The sequence below is a fragment of the Electrophorus electricus genome, chromosome 17, assembly GCF_041902795.1.
Source record: "Electrophorus electricus isolate QZ-2024a chromosome 17, ASM4190279v1, whole genome shotgun sequence".
NCBI classification, from domain to species: Eukaryota; Metazoa; Chordata; class Actinopteri; order Gymnotiformes; family Gymnotidae; genus Electrophorus; species Electrophorus electricus.
In genome coordinates this window covers 18,892,501-18,918,329 of record NC_137513.1, presented here as the reverse complement: position 1 = coordinate 18,918,329, position 25,829 = coordinate 18,892,501, and the positions used below count along the sequence as shown (strand labels likewise).

At 44.8% G+C, this 25,829-nt stretch overlaps 2 protein-coding genes across 4 annotated transcripts in view; one reads left to right on the top strand and one right to left on the bottom strand.

Annotated features, from left to right (window-relative positions):
* Positions 1-1,873: 1,873 nt before the first annotated feature.
* On the bottom strand, positions 1,874-24,074 carry cog6 (component of oligomeric golgi complex 6). Its single transcript, XM_027012016.3, has 19 exons — positions 23,885-24,074; positions 23,308-23,451; positions 23,018-23,089; positions 22,637-22,695; positions 16,765-16,876; positions 15,668-15,750; positions 15,404-15,474; positions 15,151-15,244; positions 14,203-14,331; positions 13,156-13,247; positions 12,512-12,576; positions 12,121-12,212; positions 10,733-10,850; positions 9,534-9,665; positions 6,162-6,329; positions 5,711-5,818; positions 4,234-4,287; positions 3,668-3,747; positions 1,874-2,723 (listed from the first exon to the last, which is right to left on the bottom strand). Exons 1-19 carry the CDS (start codon positions 24,020-24,022, stop codon positions 2,576-2,578), a joined length of 1,959 nt encoding a protein of 652 aa, XP_026867817.2. The 5' UTR covers positions 24,023-24,074; the 3' UTR covers positions 1,874-2,575.
* A 1,354-nt stretch (positions 24,075-25,428) lies between these two features.
* LOC113578637 (LHFPL tetraspan subfamily member 6 protein) overlaps positions 25,429-25,829 on the top strand; it is a 43,385-nt gene continuing 42,984 nt past the window's right edge. Inside the window, exon 1 of one of the 3 annotated variants that reach the window (XM_081700559.1) lies at positions 25,429-25,829. This exon is cut by the window's right edge and continues 20 nt beyond it. The gene's annotated coding sequence lies outside the window, so the exon portion shown is untranslated. The other 2 variants (XM_035534194.2, XM_035534193.2) reach the window with 2 other exon arrangements.

Below are 25,829 nucleotides of genomic sequence, written 5' to 3'. Positions count from 1 at the left end.
CATGGCAGCTAGCATGGCCTGGGCCACGTGCTGAAGGCCTGGTGTGTCCACCTCTGCACACCGGCCAAAACGAAGTTCCCTTAAGCTAATGTTACACACAGCACAGCAACCTCTGTCCTTGCTCACAGCAAACAGCCGCTCGGAAGGTGGAGGACCAGGCTACAATTAGCTTGGAAGACTTGGAATAAGCCCCCTTTGAGCTACATGGACAGACCAACTGAAGGAACGTTAGATTTAGAAGGAAAATGCAGCATCATGGCAGGAACACAGAACATCACAGACAGGACATTAGAAAGAAAGTTGCTGAGTGGAAGTGGATGGTGTGAGCTACAGGCAAGTTCAGCACTGAAGCATCTTTGGAGTTAACTGGCTGTTGGAAAGCTCATGTATACATTCAGAAATAACACGATGACCTTTTCATACCATTGATAAAAACACTTAGTCATAGTTGTGTGTAACAGCGTCTGCTTTAAGGGGACTTTGCTTCTGGTCCAGGCACAGACACCAATTACTGCACCAATCACAGTGAGGACTGATCACTGCATTAACTGTAAGTGTACAAAGCTACATGAGAGAAGGAGTCCTCTTCAACATCACTGGCAGCTCTGCAGATACAGAGATAAGTCTCATGTCTTAGAGGAAATGATAACTGTTTGTAAACAATATTAGAGGGGGAAAAAAATCCCTCAACATATTTTTTTCTTATTTTTGCAAAATCTTGAGTGACAGAACTCAGGATGTAATGATCTTTATTATTTACATTTTTTAAGTCTATGTAAAGCATGTTGAGCTGCGTCTGTATATGAAAGCGCTATACAAATAAACATACCTTGGCCTAAATGTGTAATACTGATGTTTTTAAAAAAAATCACTGTTATAATGACACAGTCTCATTAATATGATGTCACTGCCCTCCAGGTTCAGCACTTCAGTTTCAGCTGCTGCACTTTACAGAATCATCTGTAAGATATTGGGATCGGGAGCCATAACTTTACCGAACATGGAAAAACAAGGATTTGTCGTTTCCAGTGGTGAGACATTTTAATACTAACGGACACTGCATTTACTAATGACATATCTTAGTTGTTGCTATGGCAGCAATGAAATTAGGAAACTCAAAGAAAAAAAGAACTGATCTATACTCTTGGACCTTTAGAACTACATGGAATGAATGTTCTGATTTAAACATCTACTTTTTCATATATAAACTGGCTCCTCCTACTACTAATTCAGAAGAACTTTGATAGCACAGCTGATAAAGGGCCTCTGTCCAAAATCGTGTATAATTTTGAATCTCTCTCTCTCTCTCTCTCTCTCTCCATCCCTCTCCCATTCTCCCCTCCTTCCCTCTCTCTCCCTCTCTCCCTCTCTCTCTCTGTTTGTGTGTTCACTTGGACTTGCACGACTTCACTTTAAAATAGAATCCATGAGCCATATTCTGAAGGAACGCCACTTTGAGCAATGAGGTCACACTCCATCTTTGCTGGACTTTTGCTGGGCTGCGAGGCTTGTCAAATGCCCTCAGCTACAGGCCTTGTGGGAGAGTCCTGTTCCCGTGCCATGTGACCCTCCGTGATGGCACCCAACACTCAGGGGTCACGCGCTCATGCAGACTCAGACCCTGTCGTCTTGCAGCCCGAGGTTGCTGTGACGTTCAGCACTCGGTATTCTTCCGTTAAAACAAGAAAGCAAGCAAGGACTAAAAAAACCCCCACAGAAGCTTCTATCATTAGTGTGAGAGAAATTTAGCAGTTTCTCCATTGTACTGCTTTTCAGAGTTCTGTTAAATATAGGTGAGAAAGCAAGATTGCCATTGGCCAGTGCTCGGTTTGGGTAGTCACATCCAACAAAAGAAAAATACAGAAGACACCAGTACACACATTAATGGGAACTTTAATATGGTTTTAAAATAAGACTTAACACTAAGAATGGCAGAATCATTTGAGATTATAGTCTGGAGCTGAGTTAGATAGGGCTCTGCAGGGGTGTGTGTGTGTGTGGGGGGGATCCTCCATTTGGCTGTTTAATACAGCATAAATGGCACAAACATGCATATATACGCAGAATGTATCTGTGTATACGTGTGTATATGCATGTGGGTGTGTGTGTGCACTTGTGCATACATATGCGTGTATCTATGTGTGTGTATGTATGTGGGTGCGTGTGTGTGTGTGTGTGTGTGTGTGTGTGTGTGTGTGTGTGTGTGGTGCTAAAAGGTGTGTGGTTTGTTCTCTCTGCCAGTGGGAATCTCTGCTCATGTGGAGAGGAAAAATATGTTTTGTTTTTTTCCAGAGTGCGAGCTGTTGTTCCTCAAACAGTCTTTTCTCCACAACAGTGTGGGAGCAGAAGAGAAGGATACACCCCCCCCCACGCACACGCACACACACACACACACACCCCCCACACACACACACACATACCCCACACAAACGCATGCACACGCACATATGCACACACACACGTGCACACACATACATACAGTCCAGTTGTGGAGTGCTGCGGTCCAGCCAGTGTTCATTACCCGAGTCGTTGGATGTCACAGCTGGGAATGTGTCTGTGTGTGTGCACTACAGACTCAGGACAGCAGGCTTTGGACCTGCTGAGGGGATCGATGTAACACAGTCTCAGGCTGTTGGTAGCCGTTGGTGGCGTCAGTTACAGCCCTGTACACTTCTCCATACGCACGACACACCAGCTCGGTGGACTGCCTGAAGATCTGCTCTCTGTGAAAGAGACAGAAACCCCGTCAGTTCTAATCTGTATAATCTGTGTCTGTTCCACAGTTTTATTGTGGTGTTAAAATTAAAGTCATAACCAATGCAGATTTCAAGCTCTTAGAGAAACACTGAGCAACGTTCAGCAAACAAATACTCCAGACGGAGCAAGTAAAACAACAAACAACAACAACAACGTAAAACAACAACATCAACAACATAAAACAATAATAATATTAACTGTATAATATGCAAACTCCTTTCCCCAAATGGATGTTGAAATGCTATCATCAGTCAAAACCCTAAAGATACTGTTGTGATGTGTGCGATCTGAAAAGGCATCAATTGTACCAAATGGAATCTCTATGAAGGGGCTAACAGTGCCATCTACAGCCCTTAAAGTCTCCGGAGAGGACAGCATGGGGAATTTAAACGCAGAAACTAAACGCACAAAACAAAATTTGCCTCTGTAAATACTTAATTTCAAAGCCCAAGGTGGAGTTTAAATCGCTGGCGCGTGCATGCAGGGGTTAGGTCTGAAAGCCCTACAGCGTGGAGTCACGTGTAGTGGCTGTGTGTAGGCGGGAAAGCTGTGGAGTCTGCGAGTGCTTGGAGACCACATAAACGAGAGAGAGAGAAACGGAGCGAGAGGTAATTAGCTGCGGTCGGCCCGTCTGCGAGTCTGTCCATCTCCATTAATAGAGAACATTAACCTGGCAGACACTGAGTGCTCCTCCAGTATGCCATATTTCCCAGTAACACTGAGTCAGAGAGGTGCGTCGCACTGTGCTTCTCTCTGAAACAGCTAACGCCACTCTCATGCTAAAAGCCTCCTCCTGCAGCAAGCAGGCGAAAAAGTCTCCAAACACATCAGTGCCAGGCCCACGAAGCAGACGCTCGGACAGAGGAAGTCTTAAAGAAGCGTGCGGGGAGGTGGGAGGCTAGACGCTCACCTGATGGCTGCACTGAGCAGGAAGTTCAGCTGCGTCATGATGAAGCTATCAGGAGAGGCCAAGTAACCATCAAACTGGACCTGCACACAGAACAGAGTTACAGAGGAGAGGACACGACAGCAAAAAGAAGGTGGAGAAATACAAACAAACAAACAAACACTGTACACAGTGTATATGCAGGACCTGTGCAGTGTGTGTGTGTTTGTGTGTGTGTGTGTGTGAGCACGAGCATGTGTGCAGTAACCATGCAGTGTGTGTGTGTGTGTGTGTGTGTGTGTGTGTGTGTGTGTGTGTGTGTGTGTGTGTGTGTGTGTGTGTGTGCGCGTGTGAGCATGAGTGTGTGTGCAGTACCCATGTAGTGTGTGTGTGTGTGTATGCATGTACAGGATACATGCAGTACCTGTGCAGTGCATGTGTTGTGCGTGGGTATGTGTGAGCAAGAGCGTGTGCGCAGTACCCATGCAGTGTGTGTGTGTGTGTGTGTGTATGTGTGTGTATGTGTGTGTATGTGTGTACACATGTGTGTACGAGGACTGCACGTGCATACAGTCCCCAGGGATGCCCACCATAGCTGCTTTTAGAGATGACGGGTCCATACTGGGGAAGTTGGACAGAGGACCCTGAGAGAGAGAGAGAGAGACACTGTGACACACACTTCTTTAGACAATTTTCTCACACACATAAAAACCAAAGCTAAAAGTGGGAGATACAGAATAACGTCACCTCTAAGGAACCACAGACAGGAAAGGTCATTTATCTGTACGAGAGTCCATGCGTTCCACTGTTAGTTTGTCGAGCTTTGTCTGATTCAGCTACATGTTCAGGAATAAACGCCGAGTGCATTTTTAGTGTGTGAGATTGTGTGATTCTAGACTCAATCAATCGATCAAAGAAAGGAAGCAAGTTTTGAAATGGCAGGAGAAAGAAGATGGAGAATACAGAAGCTGAATATGGAATCAAAGAGATGAGAGCACTAAACAACAACACCACGGACCTCACACACACACACAAGCCCCAGGAAAACAGCCTTTCCCTGTCAGGAGCACGAGAAGCCGTTGTAGTGGAGCGCAGGCAGAGCCTGTCATTAACGTGGAGCGCTTCGGTAGACGCCGGAGACGCCAGAGACGCCGGCATGCTGAGCTGCACATGCAGTCAGCAGGTGTCTGGAGACAGTCACCATGCAGTCTTCTCTCCTGGGGCGCACGCAGACCTGCAGAGCCACTAAGGACACGCTCTGCCTCTCCCTCGCTCTGCCTCTCCCTCGCTCTGCCTCTCCCTCGCTCTGCCTCTCCCCGACTCTCTTCCTATTTGACTTTCTCTATATTTGTCTCACCTTTTCCTTTCTGGGCACCTCTGCTCCACTCATATGGATGCAGACATAACAGGAGAATCAAAAGCACCTTTAAGAGTCAACATGTAACAGGTTACTGACCACGACCCTAAACATTCCCAAATCCAGATGGCCCAGTGTGTGATAAACAAAACATCATAGTAAAATAGAGAATTTACAAAATAGTCACAGAGATGGGCAGGCCAACATTACAATAAGGATGTCTACCTGCACTGTGCTAAAAAAAGACAGAGAACAACGTCCTGGGAAGAGAGGAAATGTAACTGTATGAAATCAGACATATGATAAATGGGTAATAACCTTTAACAATCTCATGGTCATTTCCTGGTGTCTAAAAAACTTAAGAGAAAAGACACACACACACACACACACACACACACACGTCTATTAATGAGAGCTTTACCATGGAATAACCATGGTAACGGTCTAAAGCGAGGCTATGTAAACAAAAGAGACTATTCCTGTAAAAGGAGAAAACGGACAAGGAAAAGCAGAAAAGAAGTTCAGTGAGCCGTGATTGGCTGAGAGGCGTGGCCAGTGCATAGAACACCCTGTACAAGAAACACAAACCCCAAACACCCCCACCCCCAACACAGATTTACACACACACTCAAAAGTTATGCATATTATCATAGAGTTCAACCCAGCAAATGGAATAGGTGTTGGGGGATGAGTGGGGGAGGTGTACCCACCTGCTCGGTGCTGTGCTGCTGCACACAGCTGTAGATGTATCCGAGTCCTGCTCGAGTCAGTACGTAAGACGCCTGTTCGTTGATCAGCGTGTCCAAGTGGGCCTCAATCTAACACACATCGCAACAGACGACAAAGATAAACACATGCCCTGAAACATACGTGTACACATACATGCCCTTAAACATACGTGTACACATACATGCCCTTAAACATACGTGTACACATACATGCCCTTAAACATACGTGTACACATACATGCCCTTAAACATACATGTAGTCTTTTATTAGAAAAACAGGCATTACACTGAACAGCAGCCTGAACCTGCAAACATGTCACGAGAAAAGTTTACATAACTGACAGGCTGTGATTCTGAGTTTTTTTAAGCTGCTCCTCTGAACATGTTTGAGACATATCTGAACTTCTCAAATTCCAGGTCTGACACACCATACCTGGAACTCCAGCATCTCTAGACGTTTGTCAGTGAACTCGAACAAGGCCAGTGTGGTCTTCATCATGTAGAGAGAGTTCACCATATAGGTGGCCATGTCTGCAGTGCCCAGGTTACTGGCGGACACCGTGCAGATCTGCAGCAGTGGGTCCAGGACACATGACAGCACCTGCACAGAGAAGCAACTCTATGCTACTGATACATCAGACAAACAGAACAAAACTCTGCGAGCGCAGCGTCGTCCTGTGCCCCAAGAGCAGGAACGTGGAGGAAGTGACATATGAGGTCAGTAGGTCTGCATAAACAGTGGGTTAGAATAACACTTTGGGTTTGTTAAGGTTTCTGGCATGGCCAGGCTAAACTTCCCCAGCACTTGTCTTCGGTCCACCCTTCACTTCCTCGCCAGTGTCTATGCGGAACGCAGCATCTTAGCTTGGGACTGCTGATAATTAGGCAGGCAGGATAGTTTTAGGCACTTAAACCATCACCCATATATAGAGTTATTATCAGTAAAGGTGAGCAAGCCCAGTCAAGGAGGCTGCAGGGCAGACCTAAGCCATCATAAACACCTCACCACCAACACCACCTCATCATCAAACTCTATCATCATAAACACCTCTCAACTTTATAAATACTTCACCATCATCAACACCTCACCATCATCAACACCTCACCACCAACACCACCTCATCATCAAACTCTATCATCATAAACACCTCTCAACTTTATGAATACTTCACCATCATCAACACCTCACCACCGACACCACCTCATCATCAAACTCTATCATCATAAACACCTCTCAACTTTATAAATACTTCACCATCATCAACACCTCACCATCATCATCATAAACATTTCATCATCTTCATCATCATCACAAACACCTCACCATCACAAACACCTCACTATCACAAACACCTCACTAGCTCTCATGGATGAGCAGGCAGCTCTCTGATTGGCTGTTATTTTCTTCCACTGCCCACACTTTAACCTTTCCATTGTATTGTGTGCACAATCATCTCTTCTGGCTCTGGGCACCTTTTAGCTTGTCGCAATCGGGCCATTTGTTGGAGAGACTGAGGATGGGGAGATTATGAGAAGCTGATGTCTTCTGAAGTGGGTTTGGTGATTCTGTTGTGGACCTCTTGGGTAAACAGTACACAATTCCAGTAATCTAAGCCCTGGTGGGGATTTGAGGAATGGTCACAGGTAGCTCCTGTCCTTAGCAGACCTCTCTCAGACAAAAGGTTCTTTTTTATGATGGTAAAGTGTGGATTTGGAGAGTGTCGTGTGCTGGATAGTTTGTGGACCAAAAAGCATTTTATATGTGCTTTAGCACACGCTTTAATACACACTTTTGCACACGATTTAGCACATTAGTAAACACTAATAAATGTTTTAATCTGCTTTTTGTGCATTAGTATATGGTTTAGTATGTGCCCTAGTATACATTGTATGTACTATAGCATATATGACACATAGTGTACTTTATATGTATATAGTGTGCTTTAGTATGCATACTGTAGTAAGTGTGGTGTAGTATGCGTGGTGTAGTATGCGTACTGTAGTATGTATACTGCAGTACGTGCACTGTAGTATGTGTGGTGTAGTATGTGGTGTAGTATGTGTGGTATAGTATGTATGTGTACTGTGGTATGTATGGTGTAGTATGTGTGGTGTAGTATGTTTACTGTGGTATGTGTACTGTAGTATGTATGGTGTAGTATGTGTGGTATAGTATGTATGTGTACTGTGGTATGTATGTGTACTGTGGTATGTATGGTGTAGTATGTGTGGTGTAGTATGTGTGGTGTGGTGTGGTATGTGTGGTGTGGTATGTGTACTGTGGTATGTGTGGTGTGGTATGTGTGGTGTAGTATGTGTACTGTGGTATGTGTGGTGTGGTATGTGTGGTGTGGTATGTGGTGTAGTATGTGTGGTATAGTATGTATGTGTACTGTGGTATGTATGGTGTAGTATGTGTGGTGTAGTATGTGTGGTATAGTATGTATGTGTACTGTGGTATGTATGGTGTAGTATGTGTGGTGTAGTATGTTTGGTGTAGTATGTGTACTGTGGTATGTGTACTGTAGTATGTATGGTGTAGTATGTGTGGTATAGTATGTATGTGTACTGTGGTATGTATGGTGTAGTATGTGTGGTGTAGTATGTGTGGTGTAGTATGTGTACTGTGGTATGTATGGTGTAGTATGTGTGGTGTAGTATGTGTACTGTGGTATGTGTGGTGTGGTATGTATGGTGTAGTATGTGGTGTAGTATGTGTGGTATAGTATGTATGTGTACTGTGGTATGTATGGTGTAGTATGTGTGGTGTAGTATGTGTGGTATAGTATGTATGGTGTAGTATGTATGGTGTAGTATGTATGTGTACTGTGGTATGTATGGTGTAGTATGTGTGGTGTAGTATGTGTGGTGTAGTATGTGTGGTGTAGTATGTGTACTGTAGTATGTATGGTGTAGTATGTGTGGTGTAGTATGTGTACTGTGGTATGTGTACTGTAGTATGTATGGTGTAGTATGTGTGGTATAGTATGTATGTGTACTGTGGTATGTATGTGTACTGTGGTATGTGTGGTGTAGTATGTGTGGTGTGGTGTGGTATGTGTGGTGTAGTATGTGTGGTATAGTATGTATGTGTACTGTGGTATGTATGGTGTAGTATGTGTGGTGTAGTATGTGTGGTGTAGTATGTGTACTGTAGTATGTATGGTGTAGTATGTGTGGTGTAGTATGTGTACTGTGGTATGTGTACTGTAGTATGTATGGTGTAGTATGTGTGGTATAGTATGTATGTGTACTGTGGTATGTATGTGTACTGTGGTATGTGTGGTGTAGTATGTGTGGTGTAGTATGTGTGGTGTGGTGTGGTATGTGTGGTGTGGTATGTGTGGTGTAGTATGTGTGGTGTAGTATGTGTGGTGTAGTATGTGTACTGTGGTATGTGTGGTGTGGTATGTGTGGTGTGGTATGTATGGTGTAGTATGTGGTGTAGTATGTGTGGTATAGTATGTATGTGTACTGTGGTATGTATGGTGTAGTATGTGTGGTGTAGTATGTGTGGTATAGTATGTGTGGTGTAGTATGTATGTGTACTGTGGTATGTGTGGTGTAGTATGTGTGGTGTAGTATGTGTGGTGTAGTATGTGTGGTGTAGTATGTGTACTGTGGTATGTGTACTGTAGTATGTATGGTGTAGTATGTGTACTGTAGTATGTATGGTGTAGTATGTGTGGTATAGTATGTATGTGTACTGTGGTATGTATGTGTACTGTGGTATGTGTGGTGTAGTATGTGTGGTGTAGTATGTGTGGTGTAGTATGTGTACTGTAGTATGTGTGGTGTACTTTACCTGAGCAAAGTCAGCCTGGCGAGCATCCAGTGGGAGCACAGAGGAGTCGTGGGAGGCAAGCACCTCCCTGAGGAGAGCGAGGGTCTGGGAGAGCGAGGTCGTGGGACCCAGGTCAGGAGGGGGCAGTTCCACCTGGGGGAGGAGGAGAGGGGGGTGTGAGGGAAAAAATAGGTTTCTTTTCTTTCCTTCTTGTTTCTTGCCCAGAGGAGCCTCATTAGCCCCCCCGAGAGCTTCCACACTACAGCCCAGTGACGATCACTCGGAGAATTTCTCAGCGATTCCCTCCTCACCTGCTCGATTCTGGTCCAGAGCGTGTCAGCGTGAGTGACTCCAGCCCCTGCTCACTAATAAACACCCCACGCTGCCTCACGCCCTCCACACTGGCTCTCTCTGCGGCCTCTAATACAGCTCGTTAGCCCTGGTCAGCGCTCCAAGCTCAGAGACAGCCACTCATGCCCAACCTCCCCAAGACCGAGCTGATTCAATTAGCGCGCTGCTAAGGCGATAATTCTCTCTGCCGAGCACGGAGCGAGGCCGTCTTGTTCCGATCGATGCGCCCGTCGATGCTGCAAGCTTCCGAGGAAGCGCAGCCGTGTTCGAGGATATTTTGGTGGTGATTTAAGAGGCGCTGCCGTTGTGTGGCTTGTTAAACGCTGGCGTGCGGTCCTGCTGTCTACATGGTACAAGCCCTTAAGAGTTTGTTCACCTCAAGGGTTTCACAATAACAGAAAGGAAAGACACAAAAGGGGTTATGCGGCTCTATAACGACCTGATTCTGAATTCTAAAGGCTTATCTGGGGCTAGAAAAGACCAGGTATCATACGGCCGGGTAGTATGCGGCCAGGTAGTATGCGGCCAGGTAGTATGCGGCCAGGTAGTATACGAAAAACACAAACACACCTGTTTAACTCTTTAACACCAACACAGGCATGAAATGTAACTTGCACTCAAGATGAAGAAATGTTTAATTGGAAATCGTCTCCACCTGAGACGATTCTTTCTTGTAATATTAGTTATATTGGTCATATTATTATTACAACTTTCTGTACACTCAGATGGAAAACGAGAGTGTTTGAAATGCTATTTGGTAAACTAAGGTGCCACCAATCACATTTGTGTACCAACCCTTTAGAGTGAATTATGGGTAAAGAGAACCAGGATCCAGACAGCTGAAGCACAGTGGTGCAGAGTCCCCTGACCTTGTCCATGAGGCGCGTGGCATGGAGACTGAGACTGTTGAAGAATGTTTTCTTGCTGAGGACGTGAGCCTCCTCCATCGTCATCAACAGAGCTGCAGCGCTGGTGCCAGTGATGCCGCTGAGACAGACACAGCGAAGAGACACAGAGTGTGTGCACGTGAGCTTAGCCAAGCACTTGTTAGCTTAGCACAACACATTCAGCAAGATGCAGGTCATCTTAGCAAAATGAACATTAGTTTAAGTGTGTGCCAAGTCCCAACAGAAGTCCCAATTACCCTCCACGATATACTAAACAAACAGGTGTCGAGACCGAGAATGTTAAGACACTCAAATGAGTCCAGTGTCTTTCAGAATCGAGTGTCTTAAGACATGCCATGCTGACACCATGTTCCTGAAGAGCTCAGATCTGCCAGCAGGAACATGCTAATCTCAGCGTCTCCCCACCAACTGTTCTTACTACTGAGGATGTCTCTGTCTACTGGCCACAGAGCTACTGAGCGTATAGACATCGCTAACAGGAGAAATAAGATGAGTGCTGATATTGTGTGTGTGGGAATTTATTTTGCATTGTATTGCATATGAAACCACTTAAAAAATATAGTAACTTGAGATTTTACATTTTAATTTTAAACCCTAAAGATGATGACCAAAAATGAGGGATGAATACATAGAAAAATGAATGACAACCAAAGTGAAGAAACTACACATAATGAACTCTTCCCCCACTCGGGGGAAACCAGCCATCTAATCCACCGTTAATCCACCGGCACTGCTAGTCTAGTAGTTAAAGAAACTCAGGATGTTTTTATGTCTTACTCACTGTTACCTGTGAGTAAGGGGAAAGGGGAAGATGGAACAGGGTCGTGGACAGATCCAGCAAAAGGGCAAACACGGGGGGCAAACACGACACGACAGAAACAAACAAATTTATAAGTGAACTTCGCACTAGTGCTTAAGAACATCTACTCCGATGAACTTTAACTGACCTGCGAGCTCTGCATTTTACTTTCATTGCTATATTTTATATTTGATCTTATTTTACCTTAATAAACTTTACTTTATAGTTTATATTTTTATTTTAATATCTTTCATTTATTTATTTTAATATCTTCACATTTCATTTTATTTATACTCTGTAAAAGCAGTTTGCAAACCTTGTTTTAAAAAAAGTGCTATATATATAAAACGACTATTATTATTATTATTGCTGCTGTTGTTGTTGTTGTTGTTGTTGTTGTTGTTGTTGTAAGGCACACATTATCTTAGCAAGTCGAAACTTGCTTAGCAAGGCATATATTAGATTAGCAGTGTGTGTTAGCTGAGGAAGGCATATATTAGCACAGCAAGGTGCACGCTAGCGTTCCCAACAGCGAGCAGGCCAGCGGTACCTGATGGTGTGGTGGTAGAACTTGAGCAGGTTGGAGATTTTGTAGAGCAGCACAGCACCTGGCTCTGCAATGATCACCTGCTCGATACGCACCTGAGCAACACAGGCACACGATGTCACACAGGTAGGCGACGTCACACAGGTTCTAATAAGAGACCCTCCAGTATAATCTATAATACAAACACTAATACACAATCCATAATCCATAAACACTACAACATGATCCAAAATACAAACACTAGTACATTATCCATAAAACAAACACTAATACATAATGTGGTCTAATGAGAGTGGGGAAGATGAAGGTTTTTCAGGATTAACTCAGTCAGTGCACTAAAGGCTGATCAGAGATCAGTGACAGTGTGAAGGTGTTTCATTAAAGATCCTCTCACCTTTAGTGGTCTGCACACACCTTCTGTTATGTGGCCAACGACGTCCTGCAGGCAGTTCTCCACGCCTACAGTCAAAACACACACACACACACACACACACACACACACACACACACACACACACACACACACACACACACACACACACACACACACACACACACACACACACACACACACACACACACACACACACACACAACTCCAGACTTTCTGGTGTGCTGAGTGCATAAATGTTTGAGGGTTTATAAGCGTGTGTTTCCTGATCTTTCCAATCACTTATTTCTAAAGATCTCACTGCCATCGTGTTCAAGGATGTATACAACAGTGTTGCTGGGACTAACCAGTCAGGATGGTTGAATAATTCAACAGTGAATAAATCAAAAGTATCAATCAGTACAATTACCCTCCAATCCTTCACCGTGGTTTATTTACTTTGACTTATTTGTTTGAACTTGCACATTGTATTTATTGAAAACACTTTACATTTTACAGTCTACAGTTTATAGTACGCCACTACAGGAAACAGGACGTTTCAGACAGAGGTCCTTCATCATCTCAGCAAGCAAAGTGCTTCATGATGAGCAGGTGGAGATGGGTGGGTGGATGAGATGGGTGGAGCAGGGTGGGTGTAGGAGCTGTACCTGGCATTGTCACCTGTTTGAGGAGTGCTTCCAGATGCTCCTTCTCTGAAGCGGTAGCTTGGTGTAACCATGCCAGCATGTCACCCACATACCTGAGAATGATGCAGGGAAGTGTGTGTAAGGTTAGACCAGCAGGTTATAATTATTCCAATTACACACACACACACACACACACACACACACACACACACACACACACACAGTTAAAACTGACATGTCTTGACTTGCACAGTCTCATTACATAGCAGAACCACTAACAGTCACACACGCAAGCACACACACACAGGCACGCACGCACACAGTCCCTCTGGCTTATGATTACATTAGTGTTATATTCTGTAACAGTGTGGCAGAGAGGTTAGAAGTCCTGCAGTTCTGAGAACAGCTGCTCTCCTCTCATGGGCGTTAGGCAGAAAACCCAATGTTCTCTCTGCACATTTCCAGAGACTGGTGTTAGGGGAAGATGTTAGAACAGCAACTACTGTCCAGAAATCCATACATCACAGCAGCCGACCCCCCTCTGAACCCCCGACACACCGATTCCCTGAAGGGAGTGTGAGGACTCTCCGAATGTGGATCAGGGTGTTTATAATGGGTTTATAAGCCAGAATTGGATTTGGATTTGCAGACACGGCAGTGCCACACAGGAAAGAGCAGAGGGCAAAAGCTCACCTAAAAGAATAGAGAAACCGTTCCAGTGCTGAGTGCTGAGAGCTGTGTGCGTGATGTAATGCAATATGGATCAGCTTTTAGCGCTAAACGATGGCTTGGCTCTCAGAATGACCCCCAATTAGCTGGAAACAACAGCCTTATATTTAGATATAAAGAGCCATCCGCTGGTTTGTTCAATGTGCTTTTCAGAAGTCTGGTGAGAGCGAAGGGAAGGAGATAATGCGGGCGTGCACGTGTAGCGGCCATAACGCGGGCGTGCACGTGTAGCGGCCATAGTGTGTGTGTGTGTGTGTGTGTGTGTGTGCGCGTGTGTGCACGTTCAGATGTGCGCACGTGTAGCGCCCATAGCGCGGGTGTGCACGTGGAGTGCCTTACCTCAGCGGGTCGTGTGAATGCATCTCGATAGGTCTGGGGGTGCCTCCGGGACCCCCTCGGGTCAGCGCGTCGATGAAACCTCGCACGACCGCACTCCGCCTCGCTGTGCCAAACTCATCCAACGTGTATCTGCCAATCACAGAGAGGGAGGGAGAGAGAGAGAGAGAGAGAGAGAGAGAGAGAGAGAGAGAGAAAGAGAGAGAGAGAGGGACAAACACTAATGAGAATGTAGAGAACTTAGCCATGACTTCCAAAAGTAGTGAGAGAAAAATCCTTAAGGTTGGCAGTCACCTCACACACATCCACACAGACACCCACACACACAGACAGCCACCCACACACACAGACAGACAGACACCCACCCACCTACATAGGCACGCACAGACACCCACACACACACACACACACACACACACACCTACACACACACCTACACACACACCTACACACACACCTACACACACACCTACACACACACCTACACACACACACTCGGCCCCATTTGGATCTGTGAACTGGGAAGTAGGTGGAGTAGATTAAACACTACTGCAGTGACCACAGGCAGAGGGGCTGCTCTCTCCTTCACTCTGCTTCAGCCCCTCCTGCAGGCAGGGAGCAGAAGTGCAATGCTAAGAAACAGGGCAGGGAAAGACAAGATAGATAACAAACATATTTGTGCATGACATCCTTTTACAACTTACAAAGCTGCGTGTCTGTGGTGTGAACTGTAAAGCTGCAGGTAGGATGACTCCATGTGGTGACACCATGTGGCGAATATGAGGAATTACAGGCTCATTTCACTAAGGTCAGCGTGTGGTTTTGCACTGGAGAAGCAGTGGGATGAAGTGTTTGTAGAGAGATGGGGGCTGTCTCTGTGTGTATGTATGTATGTGTGTGTGTGTGTGTGTGTGTGTGTGTGTGTGTGTGTGTGTGTGTGTGCGTGCTCACTTATAAAGAACAGGCCGGTCTTGCAGAGCCTCCATAGCATGACTCAACACTGGGGGAACATCACAAGTCTCCTGCGTCAAACCCCGACACTCATCTATCAAAGACATAGAGAGAGAGAGAGAGAGAGAGAGAGAGAGAGAGAGAAACATGAAGGACACAAACAGTCTTCCTAAAAACTGGGCTAGTTTGACAAACATATTTAGTGTTTTATTTATATTTTGTGTGTGTGAGAGAGAGAGTGAGAGAGACTCACTCTGTGCCCAGCGGTACAGCTGCTCATATGACGCCTCCTGTAACACAGCCATTTGCTCCATGATCTCCAGTCTTAGGTAAAACACAGGAGATCATACATGACACACATGCACAGACACACACACACACCCACAGACTGTACATGTCAGATGAACGTCTACCACACACACACACACACACACACGCACACACACACACACACGTCAGAGGAACCTCTGCCCTAACCTCACAACACACACACACACACACACACACACACACTCACCCTGCGGTTTGTTGATTAGTTCTCAGCAGGACCTTCACATCTTCATGAATGTTCTTCACCCGATTCAAGGCTTTAAAGAAATCCTTCAGGTCAACAGGAACAGAGGTCAAAAGTGAACCATTCGCTCACTTCCTGCCACCTACTGACATCGTTATTTAACAACGCTGCACTACATTTGGTTTCCACTGACCACTCATGTCTTCCTAGACAATTTTGAAATTTGTGATGAGGAAACTCAACATGTATGCTGGACCTAAGAGAGGCTTTACAAAACACATAAGGGCGATTTGTTTTGCACCTGTCCTGAATACGTGAGCCTGGACCCAGGGCTGGTCTGGGGCTCTTTTCAGGGAGGGGTTCATTATCACTGATTTGATCTCACCAGAAAAATTCCATCTCAACCCAGCGTTCAATTCTATACATCACGTTTCTAGGGACCGGTTTGTAAACTATTATCCACCATCATTAATGTTCTTAAAAGCTCTCAGTTGGAGAAGAACAGCACTGTTTGGGTGGCCTCATCCTCATATGACAGAGTTTAAGCGTGTAGGGTTAGTGCCAGCACTCTCTCCAAACAGGTGAGTGTACTACAGCACACCTCTCCAGTCTTATTATAGTGGGGCTTTATTGGACACGCACTGGCCTACATCAAGCACATTGCCAGCGTTTCCCTGCCATCACAACACTTGACAAGTGAAGTGAAGAATCACATTAGAAAATGAACCAACCATGCAGCCCCACATGGAAAGCATCCAAGTTCACAGTGCAGCGCAGCAATTTGCTCAAGGCAACTCCAAACCACCGAGATCGGATCTCTGTACTGCTCCTGGATTTGAGTTTTCACACAACCAAATGTACTGAACTCGTTGAGCAAGCGCTCCTGGATCCGGAAAAAGCTCTAGTGTAAAACCATCCTAAGAAGAGGCAGGATGAAACTATGAACTATCCTGTGCTCACTGAAAACACAAAAGTCTGCAGACAAAAGCTGACTGCTGTTCTACTGCGGGTTAAAGGTTGTGTGCAAAGACAGAAGGAGGTGGTATGAGAGAGGACTGTTTGAGGTTATGTCAGTGTGTGCGGAGACTGTGTGAGGTTACCTCATTGATGGGACCATCCCGAGAACAACGTAGGATGGACAGTTCCTCACTGGACAGCTGGAACTTAGAGAGAAAGGCCTGGGCAACCTGTGTCCGAACCTCCAGACGATGACTAAAGGGTGGGGGGGGGGGAAATGAGAATGAGAGAGAGAGAGAGAGAGAGAGAGAGAGAGAGAGAGAGAGAGAGAGAGAGGGAGAAAGAGAGAAAGAGAGAGAGAAAGAGAGAGAGGGAGAGAGAGAGAGAGAGAGGGAGAAAGAGAGAAAGAGAGAGAGAGAGAGGGAGAAAGAGAGAAAGAGAGAGAGAGAGAGAGAGAGAGAGAGAGAGGGAGAAAGAGAGAAAGAGAGAGAGGAGAGAGAGAGAGAGAGAGAGAGAGAGAGAGAGAGAGAGAGGGAGAAAGAGAGAAAGAGAGAGAGAGAGAGAGAGAGAGAGAGAGGGAGAAAGAGAGAAAGAGAGAGAGGGAGAGAGAGAGAGAGAGAGGGAGTGTGTCACAGGCTCTGACTTTTAAGATAAGTTACCTTTAATGCATCAACTCCCCTTCTTATACCCCTCCACTGCCCTAACAGTGTCCACTCCTAATACCCCCTCACCTCCTCCTGCCCACTAACCCCACGCACTGAACATAACCTGGCAGTGTCCACTCCTAACACCCCCTCACCTCCTCCTGCCCACTAACCCCACGCACTGAACATAACCTGGCAGTGTCCACTCCTAACACCCCCTCACCTCCTCCTCCTGCCCACTAACCCCACGCACTGAACATAACCTGGCAGTGTTCACTCCTAATACCCCCTCACCTCCTCCTGCCCACTAACCCCAGGCACTGAACATGACCTGGCAGAGTGAGAGCACAGTAATTAAACTGATTACAGTGAATAACAGGATTAAACAAAGAAAAAACCTGATTTCCCTGGAGAGGCACAATTTTTGTTAGCTGTTAACAGGTCTGTTATCTTAAAAATGTACACAGACACAACACTAGATGGCAGCGATGATCTTCAAACAAAGAAGAAGAAAAACAACAACAAAGAAATGACAAATTTCCATATTTCATTTCAAATCTCTGCAAGATATCCGCTGCGTCCCGGAGACAGCGTCCAGGAGACAGCCCCAGAGCTAGAGGCTTCAGGGTAGGACCACCTATCACCATGAGAGAGCGACGGTGGTGGTGGGTTTTCAGAGAGGGGACGTGCTCAAGCTAGGGGCAGAGCCCTCGTCTCTGTGGCCCTGCCTGTACTCACACGCTCCAGCCATGTGGTCAACTGCTCATCCCACCCTGCTGGAGTTTAAAACAGTACACCTAGCTTTGGGATCTTCAGAGGAAGGGTTGTAGAAGGCTGTATTAGATGAGGAGATCTGACCGTGCCAACCCCCCACCTCGTGTTTTAGTTCCAGCTGTTTCAGAGTCCCACTCACACCCAGCAGGTGGAGCCTCAACTCTGCAGGTCATCACACTACAGCAGCCCTTATCCTCCTCAAACAACCATAGCAGATTACTAACAGCACGGTTTCCACAGTCTACATCTCAGTCTCCACATACATCAGACCTTCAGACACTGACAGCACAAAGACGAGGTGGAGAGGCTCTGGCGCGAGCTCAGAGACACGACCAACGCTCAGATCCTGATAATACCTCCTTCACCATAAGGGCTGTTAACTTTTTTTGGTTTTTTGGTACAATAGCAAAACTCATGGAAATCAAGTTCATGTTTCCAAGGCCGTTAGCCAGCAAGGCTCCGCATGCCACAGGCGGAGCTCTGGTGTCTCTGTCCAGCTCCTCCTAGTCCTCATGTTCAGGTATCGTAACGACTCTCCATATGACAAGCCACAACATCACGAGCTTCCTCGGTTTCAGGGGCTGCGCTCAGTCCTGAGAGCACTGGCCAGAATCAGCCTTTGTTTCCTGTGTGAAGAGGAGTAAATGATTCCCTTCTCAAGGCTGGGACACACACAGGGCATTCTCGGAGTTGTGCAGGAAATTGGAAAACCTTGGGCAAGGCAGTCCTTAGAATACGCAACAGAAATTGGACAGTAAAGTTATGCAATGATGTCAAGCTCAATGTAAGGACATGACTGAGCAAAAACTCTCCCTCCCTGGACAAGGTCAAGGACATCCAGGGAGAGGTGTGATGACCTGGGTTATCCCTGCACACCTCAGCCTGTCTGGTCTTCAGTGTCAGGTGGAGGAGATAGAGTAGATGGTGTATTTAGTGGAGCAGACAGAGTAAATGGTGCAGTCAGTGGAGGAGATGGTGTAGTTAGTGGAGGAGATGGTGTAGATAGTGGAGCAGACATAGTAGATGGTGTAGATGGTGTAGTTAGTGGAGCAGATGGTGTAGATAGTGGAGCAGACAGAGTAGATGGTGTAGCTAGTGGTGTAGATGGTGTAGTTAGTGGAGCAGATGGTGTAGTTAGTGGAGTAGATGGTGTAGTTAGTGGAGTTGTATGTGCTTGAGTTGCTAAAAACAACAATAGTGCATATTTATAATAATGTATACTGTAATAATTTACATATTTATAATAAGGTAACCATCTGCACTCTTACAGGGGTTTTGAATGTTTGCACTTCCTTACTACACAGAGGGAGAAAAAGGTAAATTATTGTAATATAAATCTTTCATGGCAAAGTCATAAATACTAAGTCATGAATATTAAGTCACTCTTGTTAAAATGTTGTACATTTGATTCTCTCAATCAACTGTGGGTATTATCACACACGGCGAACTGAGCCTGATGTAAACACAAAGAGTAGAATCTAAGCGATAAACATCCTCAATGTGTGTGTGTGTGTGTGTGTGTGTGTGTGTCCAATTAGAAGAATGAGATAATTGCAGTGTGTTTTCTCTGCTATCTTGCATACGGAAGGCCAAACATCAGACTTTTATGTACAGATGGGAGTGACCTACACAAACAGAACTGACATGATTCATCTATTTAAGACCCAGTCTGAGGATTCTCACCTCAGACAGTTCAGCTGGTTACTTTTAACACGTACAGCTGTCAAGGCCAGTCTTGATTAAAATAGAAACACGGCAACACACACCCCAAGATCTACATAACCAGTCTAAATGAGTGTGGGCCAGTACGTGGGTGGGGTTCATACACTCATCACCCCCAACACAAACCAAGCTACACAACTCCCACAGTCACAACAACAAAACAAAGGTCATGTGAAAGGTCACGTGAAAGCCAGAGATGGCAGGCCATCAGTTCTGCGTCAGTGGGCCCTCAGTACCACAGTACTTCTAACATTACTACTATTTATCTTAAGTTTTTACCTTCATGTCATGCTCTGTAAAAAAATAATAAAATTTAAAAATAAATAAATAAATAAATAAAAAGGCCCATGAACTGGCAAAGGACAAAATAAGAGAGACCCCACAGTGACCCTAAAGAGATATTTCTAACGGGAAAAACCGAGTGTTAATAGTTGAGATTCTATCTTCGATCTTTGTGTATTTGTCTTGTGTTAGGCCTGGTTAAGGCAGTGGTAGCTTAGTGGTTAAGGTATTTGACTAGTAATCAGAAGGTTGCCAGTTCAAGCCCCACCACTGCCAAGTTGCCACTGTTGAGCCCCTAACCAAGACCCTTAATCTGGGACTAAACTGGAGCAGATCTGCCTTGTCTCTGATTGGCTGGCTCTTTGGCTTCTCTGTGCGGGTCAGAGAGGAGACAGTTAGCATAAATTCACACAGATCTGCTTAGGTTTTCTTCCTAGTGGGAAGAGGTTCTACCACTATCGTTTGACAGCACCCTCTCAAAATGTTTCTGTCTGTAGCAGATCTGTGTGAATTTAAGCCCACCTGCTGGACAGAGGAGTCCCCAGCTGTCAATCACTGCGGTCGCCTCTCTGACCCGCACAGAGAAGCCAAAGAGCCAGCCAATCAGAGACAAGGCAGATCTGCTCTGTTCAGACCTGGTCCAATCACTCATTCAAATTCTCTTTCAGTCACGCACTCTCTGCATGAATCACTCACTCTGTCTCAACTCAGTTCAAGGTGCTTTCTCATTTTGTCTCTTTCACTCTCTTTCTTATTCTCTCTATCTCTTTCTCCATCTTCAATGAATTCTGCACAGATGAGTTTTATTGGTGGCCTCTTAATGGTTATAAACAAGAGTGGGTCCACCAAGCACCGTAAAAGCTCCACACGGGTGGAGAATTGATGCAGTGATGGAGTTCATCTGAGGGCATCGGTGCATCACCCGCTGATTGCGAGACCCCCGGCACTTCAAGCATGCGTGCAGGACCACAGCACTGAGGCCTGCACGCAGCCCCCCCACCGCATTGTGCTGGTTATCTGCTGAACACCATCGTCTCTGAATTCAAAACGAGGAGCGAACACAAGATATGAGAGAATTAATTACACATGCCGCACTGAAGTAAGACACAATTTCCTGTTGGCTTATTAATCATTCACTAGAGCTCATTAGGAGGTGAATTTGCTACTATCTACAAATCTGTGGATGCTGATTCACATTCCTCAGGCATAAACATTAGACAAGGGAACACAGCAATGTGGACAAAGTCAAACCAAATTAAAACCTTCATCAGAACCTTAAAGGGCCCCTACCACAGAGACCTGAATCTCCTCTCTTTATTCAAATTAAGAATGTTGAATATGTAAATTATGTTAAAATAACCCTAACTCCTCCAGTCCATACGATCTATATATGAAATCTAAGGGTGTTTTAACTCTTGTCCCAGGACTGAGTCTGGGTTTGTTTCAGGGAGACGTCTGTGATCGGCGTTTTGCTCTCAAGCAAAACTATGTGATCTGCGCGATTCCATACATCACTTTTCTGCATATTGGTGCGCAAAAAGGTTTGCTGCTTTTCATTATTTTACTTGGATACACTCAGGCGGCGAGTAGCAGCGCTTTTGGGATACATGTAATTTCACCATGCAGGAGCACTGGCGAACAAGATGCTCGTAAGAAAAGAGTTTTGTTGCACTGTGCGTCTATAGATTGCTTATTTCCTGTAAAATACAGTTAAAATTTTAGGTACCTGAGCATTTATTTACTCGTAAAGCACACAAAGCTTGAAAATGGAAGTAACGCTAACGCAATAAGACGAGGCAGCGACGTTACAAAACCAGAACCAACCACGCAGCCCCGCACGCGGCCCTGGGAGCAGACGGCTTCCTCACACGCAACGGAACCCCAGACCTCTGATTTCAAACGGACCAGAGATCGGTGCTGTGGACCACTCCTGGACTCCAAAACAGCTTTCACACTTGACCAAACGTTACGAACTTTCGAAACAAGTGGGCCTGGGTTCGGAAAAACACTCCAAGATGATGTGATGTGAACAACTAATTTTCATATCTCTGCCCACACCAGTTTAGCCCCGCCCACTTACACTCAGGCAATTCTCAGGTTGTTTCAACTCTGAGTGCATTTTGAATGAGCCGCAATAAAGGGCAGCCAATCAGAACAAATTTATTTATCTAATATATATAAATAATACATGAGCCTGTTTAATTCTAAGAGATAAAGCAAGGTTGGTAAGTGGTGGTGTAAAAATTAATTATGACTGATTTTTGGAACATAAAGCCACAAAAAACAGTGTAATTGGACATCAAGGAAGAATACAAAAGAAATGAAAAATGTAGGATATTAACCCTTTAGAAGTCAGGATGTTATATGTCAAAGGTGTCAGGAAACAAGTAGAAAACATTGCATCGGACTCAAGAAAAATAGTATTATAAAAAGTTTTTTTTTCTGTACAGCTAATTTAAAGAATTACAATGTCAACTAGTTGGAGAAAGCCTTCAAAACCTTTTAAAACATCATGACGAAAAACCCTTAAGGTCAATCTGTTTATCACTCACAGATCACACCCAACACAACATTTCATTAGAATTATACTCACTTTTCTCCTTGAAGTTTGTTGGTTTTCAAAATCAGGTCCTGGGTTTGTTCTTTGGCTGCCTATCAAAAGAAACAGAAGCCAGTTAATACAGCAGACAACATAACACAGTCAACACAACACAACATAATGCAACACAAATCGACACAACACAATCAAACGTAACAACGCAGAGTACCACAATCAACACAACGCAGAGTACCACAATCAACACAACGCAGAGTACCACAATCAACACAACGCAGAGTAACACAATCAACACAATGCAGAGTAACACAATCAACACAACGCCATAGCAGCAGACCACTCAGGTCAGTTGGCTTAGTTCTGACTTTACCCATCACAGCCTGCTGAAGGTTGTATCACGTTAAAACAGCACCCTACCTTTAGCCTGTTGGTCATTTCTCCACAACATGAGCTCATGGCTTGAACATCTCCATGAATACTCTCAAGGTCCTGAAAAAATTGAGTAAAGTTATACAAGGACAGACCTTCTCTGAACTGCTACACAAATGCTAGCAGAGTTCTTCTGCATGTATGTTCTATTCATGTACACGGTAGATATCAGTGTGCTTCAAATGTATGTTCTCTACATGTACACGGTAGATATCAAGAGTGCTTCTACATGTATGTTCTCAACAGCGACACAGTGGATAAACTTGACAGCAGCGTACCTCCTTCACATCTTTAAATATCCGCACGAATTCTTCATTTATGGCTAAACTTCTTTTCTCGATGTCGCCGCGCAGGTTTCGCCGTGTGCGCAGGCTGTTCTCGGTGAAGAAACCCGAGAGGGACTTCAGCGCCTCCAGCATCTCCTGACAGGATGAACACGAAGGATGAACACGAAGGATGAACACGAAGGATGAACACGAAGGATGAACACGAAGGATGAACACGAAGGATGAACACGAAGGATGAACACGAAGGATGAACACGAAGGATGAGCTTGGCCTACCAACATCTCCACTAAGCGGGTCATGCTGTACACAAATCTTCATACCTAACTAACTAACCTCAGTTAGATTGGCCATTAGCTACATGGCTAGCTACATTAGCAGGACCCTAATTCTGTATTAGACTGCTGCATCAATAACAGCGCGGTACTAGCTAGCTACAATACTGCTAGCTGTACATAATGATTAGTTTTAGGTTTTCGGTTAGCTAGGTTAGCTAGTGTAACGTTAGCTAAGTTAGCTTCCAAGCTATCAATTCTCTTAGGAGCCAGTTATAAATCAGACTATCTCTCACCTTGTCATTATCCAGTCTGGTTTCCAAAATCTTATGAAGCTTTCTGGACAGAGGATTATTAGGTTGCGAGGAGACATTGCCACTACTGGGGATAAGACTTGAACTGTCAGACGAAATGTCCACTTTGACATCTGCCATTATAAACAAACCACGTCAACCAGTAGGAAGCTGCTGCTTTGCGTATCACTCTAAAGTGTCCGTCTAATACGCATTCCTCCTCAAAAAGTGTTCCGGTCCAGAAGCAATCGTTTAAAATAAAAACAACAAGCGATAACAACGAAATAAAATAATTTACCTTCAATAGTTAAATAAATAAACAAATATTTTTTTTAGAATATTCTTATACAACATTTTGATTCGAAATACTTAAAATACTTTGAAATATTTAAATAATACAATCATTCAATACAAGAAAACCCAGCGGCCGACAGGGCGTTGAGCGAGTAATCTAGCCGTTATCGAAAAACTCAAAGCAAAGGACAAGGTGTCATTCATGTTACAGAATAAAGAGCATTAGTCACCCTCTACCATAGCGATGCACTTAGTGCTCCAGCAGCCTGCGCTTTTCCAAATCTTACAAAATAAATTAAGAATTTCTGGAATTATGCAAACCACTGCAGTGGGAGTTCTAGATGTAAATCACAGGGCATATGCACTTTCCCCAGACTCTGGGTCATTAAAACATCTCTTAGTGAATTTGTTCTTGGGCATTCTGGAAGACATTCTTCGTAAAATAAAAAAAAATTAAAAGCACCGCTGTAAATTGCCCTTATGTATCAAACCCTATATACATAAAATAAGACGATGGTCATGTTATACCTCAGATGTAATCAACTTAAACTCATCTCTGCACATTCAGTAGACATAAACAGTTAATTAAAAGTTACCTTTGGTACTCCTACTAGTTCAGTGCTTTACATTCAAATAAAAGACCACAGGATTGCAACAGCACTGAGACTGCGCGGTTCATTAGTCAGACACTCTAAGCCAGCACACCCTCACAAGCGCACCCTGGCAACAGAACCCATGATCTCAGTTTCGCTGCCACCTTTTGCTACCTGCTCTACCGGGTGAGCTGCAGGAGAGTGGAGTGTAAACACAAGGTTATGGCCCCTGGCACTGCCGTTGTTCTGTACACTCCAACGCCACGCTGTGCTCTCCCATACATCTTACGCTGGACCAACTCCCTGTCAGCTCTTCACCTCGCTGCTTGATGTACGTCTGTTATTTCTTACTCGATATTATTAGAATTTTGAGCTGACCTGGTGCCATGGTCTAATCCGGAGAGGCATCCCATGACCACTGGAGGAGGAGCACAGTGCTGATCTCAGGTCAGAAATTCGTAGTCCATGCCATATGCTGGTGCATTTTTAGATGACCAGTGGTCATTGCAACATACCAGATGGCCCACAAAAACTGTTAAGGAAGGTCAGAGATAAAAACAAACAAACAAACAAACAAACACACAAATGTATGCTTGACACACACACACACACACGCACATATATATACATATATATATAAATTATTTTTTAATTTATTTGTATGCAGACACACAATGCAAAGTAGAACAAGTTCCTCTCAAACTGGACAAGCTATTGTCAAATATTTGATTATTACCGTGTATAAACACTTGTTTGCTTGTGTGTGTGTGTTTAGGAGAAAGCTTGAGAAACTAGTCCAACCCCTTGGGCGGAGATCGGTATGACTGATATCCCCGTGGAGAGACTTGCTCTTGCTTATTCCGCTCCACGCGAGGTGCCTGCACAGCTTTTTCGTGCGCCGTCGTGTAGCGTCGTTGCGTTTGGTAGGAGCGGAGACACTCGATCTCGGTACGAACGTTTCGGGGACTTCGGGATGTCCTGAATCGAGCACTGCAGCGCATATTTCGAAGAAAGTTGTTATCTACACTGCGATGCCATTACTGACTTCCACTTAAGACACC